Raw genomic sequence first — 5,377 nt, 5'->3', positions numbered from 1 at the left:
AAATCGTTATTGGAACTATTCCACTGACAGCAGCAAGAACAAGATCGGTACATAGGCTTTAAAATAAAACAACAGTCAAAAGACCAACTATGAAATAATAAAAACACGTTTCAACTTTTTATTAATTAAAAAAAAAGAGAACACATGCACTATAATTAATAATATACATTACATAAATATAAAAGCTGTGAAAAAATACGTTTGGGGTTACAATTTGTTGTAATAGAATTTATTACATAATAAGACGTGTTCTGATGCTTTCCTTCAGCTGGTAGTCCAGCTCTGGTCCTGACATAAAAATTATATTCTCTTCTGATACACCTGCAAGTAGGTCACGTGGTAGGCGGTGACGTAACCGCTCTTCAACAAGGACGACAACTCTGTTGGGATTTCCAGGTGACGTGGAATAAATGGCCGATCTACAGGTAAACAGGAACCAGTCGTCAGAGGTAAGAAACGTCTCGTTGATGACCAGAAGAATTCTCCAACTGGACTCTATGGCTTCAGTAATGCCGGTGGAAAGATCTATTGTAGGTGAAAGGTCACGGTCACGGACAAACGCCCTTAACCCCAGCGTCTCCTCGATAAACTGTCTGAGGTCATGACAAGCGAACTGGTAATCTCTATCAGCATAACCAATGAAGACACCAATCTCGTAGTTGGAAGGTTTCTTTAGATAGGTTTCATTAAATAAATTCAGCAACCCAGAAATGATGTACGTTTTGTACTTGGTAACAAAAAAGCACAACACAAATCCAATGACAAGTAAACAAAACAAAATCATTGAAACCGAAAGGGCAAAACTTCCCCAACACGCCCTCCAAAACGCCTCCATATCTGTAATGGCTGCTGTGTAAGTCAACGATCCTGTTTCATCAATGCACGAGTAGTTCCTATTCAAGTCCAACTTGGTTTCTGTCTGACGGATCCAAGTGAGAAAATTTATATTGTGACAGCCACACGCGAGTATATTGCCTTTTAAAAGAAGTTGAAATCCACGAGATCCACTGGCTAGGTGATCTATTTCTTTTAAAACAGAAGATTGAATAGAAATTAGAGCGTTAAATCTAAGATCCAGATATTGTAGATTTGGCGTGGTTCTGATATCGAATGGAAAACTCCTGAAACGATTGGATGCTAGTACAAGGTGTGTTAGATTATTCTGCTGGAATATGTTTGGGTCTAAAACATCTAACGAATTTTCTGACAAATCTAATGTAGTAAGATGTTTTAATTTTTGTAAACCTTTCAATCCACTTTTTGATTTAATAACATTATTAAAGTTGCAATTTGAAAGAAATAAGATTTCAATTGTTGAAACCGAATCGAAAAATGTTTCAGCTATATCAGTCAAATCGTTACCAGAAAGTACAAAAACTCGAAGTGCCGTTAAACCGTTTACAGTTCCTGTAAAACTATGGCACCCGCTGTCACTTGCGTCAATAAAAAACAGATTTTCTCCACCTATAATTCTAAATTTTTTGTTAAAATAAATTGATCTTCCCGCTCTTGAAAAGCTAAGATAGCGTAAAGAAGGTGAAATATAAATTTGAATCTCTCCTGTTTTAAACGCCCATTCGTTATCTGCTGTAGTGTCATTAAATGTCAATTCTAATTCCTCGTAGCCTACATAACTTGCTTCAAAGTATTTTCTACTTTCATATTTTCTGTTGATTTCGAAAGATGAATAAGGTTCCTGAAATGTTCCTACCCACGATTGATGTCGATGAGGCAAAAGATTAAATGCTAAAGTATCAATGCCACTGTGAGATTTTTCATAGCCCCCTAAAAAAATCGTTTCAATTTTTTTCATATTAGTAGCTACAAGAATCGTAAAGCCCATTCCAAAAATAGGGTTACTGGTCAAATCGGCTGTAACCAGGCACTCACTAAGTTCACCGCCTTTGAAAGCACCAGTTGTTATCCCAAGAATTGAGCAACTTCTCATTGTGAGCTCTCTGAGACATATCTGACGCAAATACCGCGTTGTGTAGGCGGTAATGATTCCATCTTTCGTCATCATGCTCGTATATTTTTCATTAGTTGTGAGCTGCACTCTCTCCAAATAAATTGAAGATATGTTTTTACCTGCTAAAGGCTGAAACGTTGCCATGATTTTCTGAAGTCCTAATCGAACAAAAGTGATGGAAAGATTTTCTAAATAAAATAGAGGCGCTAAAGCGTTGACACTAAAATATTTTATTTCTGTAAGGTAGTAAAGTTCTAATACACGAAGTTTTGGTACATTTTCGAAACTTGCATTGGTTATCTTGTGAACTGTTCCTGATATTTTTAAAGATCTCAAATTGGTCAAGTTTTTAAAATTAACATCAAAATTTAACTCATCCCCATACATGTCAGTGGTCAGTCTTGTTAAGTTGTGAAGATGACGAACCAAATTTCCAACATTAAAATCTTTCCTTCCGTCCATTTGTTGCATTAGCAAAAGTTCTCGAATTCCTAGACTGGAAGAATTAGTTTCAATCATCATGTTAGATAACTCCAGCCCGTTCAGTTCTAAATTTAAATACAGCAAGTTGTACAACCATGTAACATTGATAGAGCTGACGTTTTTTATTTGATTGTTTGACAGACTTAGACGTCGGAGATTACCGAGTTGAGACAAGCTTTCGGGAATTTCCGTGAACCCATTATAGTCCAACAAAATGGCCGTCGTGTTTACAGGGAACCAGCTGAGGTCAACAGAGGTCAATGACCGATATTGACAGTCGACGACAACATCATCTTTACTGTAAGAGACCTGGCACGGTGATGGGATTTCAAAAGTTTGGACTTCTGTTATCACTTTTTGAACTCGACAACAGTTGAAGTTGTCAAATAATCCAACAAGCAGACACATTAAACTTTGGAAAATATATCTGCTGCATTTGTCCATGCTTCGTCTTTTGCAATCAACACTGAAATATATTTGAATATTTTTAAGACTGATCACAGACTTGATTTTTTAACCATTTATGCTATATTATCTACATCTAACCGTTTTGCTCGGAAAACAAAATATGATTCCGACTGTTTGAAGCTGATGAAAACAAACATAAATGATGTTCGATATATAAATAATGCATACAGGTATACTCTTGTTCTTGTTTTGGCTTTTTTTTATTTTAGATATCGAAAACACAAAGCGTGGCTTAATAAATAATGATGTCACAAAATCTTCTTTGCTTTTCCAACTTTAAAATTATTTTTTAAAATGCAAGTCTTAAAATATATCAACAAGGATTAAGTGCAGTAGAAATTTAAAAAATTGAAAGTTTACGAAATTACTCTAATCTCAACCACCTTAGTGCAGAAATACAATTAAGTGATTTTGTCAATTAGTAGTTTAAATTGTTGAGTATTTAAACATCAGACGCATTATTTTTTTCCTAATAATATATGAATATGCATTTCTTACTTGTCTGTAGTAAAATAATATTAGCCAAAGTTCAAGCAGTTGACAATAAAACTCTAAAAGCTCACCTCAGTACAAATTTATGGTCTGTCCTCAATGGAAACTTGCAGTGAATCTGTTGTTGACTGATTTAGACTGTGGACTTTAAATAACCGAAACATCTTTTTAATGACTGGGAAATTTTAAAATATATCTTAAACTTCCGTGTATTTAATTTATTCACATAATCAAACCTTTTGTTTATTTGGTGCTACTTATTATGCGAAGGACCTCTCTATCGCTGTAATATCAAAGCCAGATATCAATTTCTTTTGTTTATAATCCAGTTGGGAATTTTAAAATATGTCTGGCGTGTGTTCCATCAATCGTCTTTAAAGCTAAGGACTTACACTGAGGTTTAAACATCAAACAGGACTGTTTAAATAAAGTCAATATCTTAGCAAATAAACTCGAGTCACTTGACTTTTTGCTTCCGGCCGGCTCAAAAATGTATAGATAAATAAAATCATGTTGGGAGGGAGGGGAAGGTGGCGTACAACCAGAAAAGTCCTGTGTTCCATGGACTAGTTCGTATATATATATATATATATATATATATATATATATATATATATATATATATATATATATATATATATATATATAATATTCTTATTGATTCAGTCTATTCCACTTCCTTCTCAAATCTTAGGTACTTTTATCTTCGACGGTCAAAACGACAGAAGTTCCTAAGTTAGTGTTCTTAAGACGTCTATCAGCCAATTTAAGCTGTCATTTAATCTACTTAAATAACTATCAATCTTCGTACAGCTTTCTAAAATCCCCGCACAGTACACAATGAGTTAGATGAAAATTATAATCTGTAACGTGATGAAAACGAAACCTGAAGTTTCTGTTGACGAAAACACTCCAAGCAATGATTTGTAAACAAAAGTCCGATGGAGAGATGTGGCCGGTTGCTCCTGTGGTGCTTCAAATGAATAAGTCATTTGAGACTATTCACGGCTATGTCCATTCACTTCGTAATTTATTGCAAAAATGTTGTCAAAAGTGAAGTTAAATACAAGCAAAAATATAATAATTTTTATGGTACTTAACATATTGTAAGGAACATATGTCACAGATGGTGCGGGTATGACGTCAGCTGTACGTTGCTATTTCACTAGCCGTATACTCAGGGGCGTAGCGAGGGGGGGGGGGGCGGGGCGTGCGGGCCGCACCGGGTGACACCATTTAGGGGGGTGACACCAAGGCAAAAAAATAGCATAAAAAAGGGAAAAAGTTTGAGCGGGTGCAAATCGAAAACTTGAGGGGGGGGGTGCAAATCGAAAACTTAATGGGGGGGGTGCAAATCGAAAGTTGAAAGTTTGTACCCGGGAAGGGTCGCTACGCCTCTGGGGGGGTGACACCATTAAGTGCCGCACCGGCTGACACCCGACCTCGCTACGATACTGCGTATACTACCAGTTTAATCTATTTAGAAGGTTACTACATCTTCACCCATCTTTACTCGACTATATTCAAATCTAAAGCATGCCATTCTACTCCTTTTTACTCTATTCTATAAATTTCTATAACAATTTACTTTTTGTTTATGTGGTGTATATATGGGTGGTTTAGCGAGTGGTATTTATGTTTTTGATGAGTGTAAGTGTGTGGATCTCGAGTTAGATGACGTGTGGGTAATACCATGTTAAATGGTTGAATGTGGGTACTACGATATGGGTTTTTATTTGATAGAGCTACTACATTCTATAGTCTACAACATTCAACTATAATTTACTAAGTTATACTAGCATTCTCTACTCCAATATACTATATTTTATTACATTTTACTGTGTTCTACTTTACTATCTTCTACTTTATTCTATTATGTTTGATTCTATTTTAATAATTTTAACTAAATTATATTATATTCTACCACATTCTAATAGATTCTGTAAAACGCGACAAGCCATTAAA

The 5,377-nt window shown here is 35.3% G+C and overlaps 1 protein-coding gene across 1 annotated transcript; it reads right to left on the bottom strand.

Moving 5' to 3' along the window:
- Positions 1-232: 232 nt before the first annotated feature.
- Positions 233-2,113, bottom strand: LOC131928873 (toll-like receptor 4). The gene has a single exon (XM_059285022.1). It carries the CDS (start codon positions 2,111-2,113, stop codon positions 233-235), a length of 1,881 nt encoding a protein of 626 aa, XP_059141005.1.
- Between the last annotated feature and the right edge of the window lie 3,264 nt (positions 2,114-5,377).

The sequence above is a fragment of the Physella acuta genome, unplaced genomic scaffold, assembly GCF_028476545.2.
Source record: "Physella acuta isolate Inbredline_101_S28 unplaced genomic scaffold, ASM2847654v3 ptg001559l, whole genome shotgun sequence".
Classification (NCBI taxonomy): Eukaryota; Metazoa; Mollusca; class Gastropoda; family Physidae; genus Physella; species Physella acuta.
This window is presented reverse-complemented; position numbering and strand designations above follow the sequence as displayed.

Coding starts and splice junctions, on each gene's coding strand:
- LOC131928873 (XM_059285022.1), bottom strand. CDS start 2,113: ATGGCAACGTTTCAGCCTTTAGCAGGTAAAAACATATCTTCAATTTAT.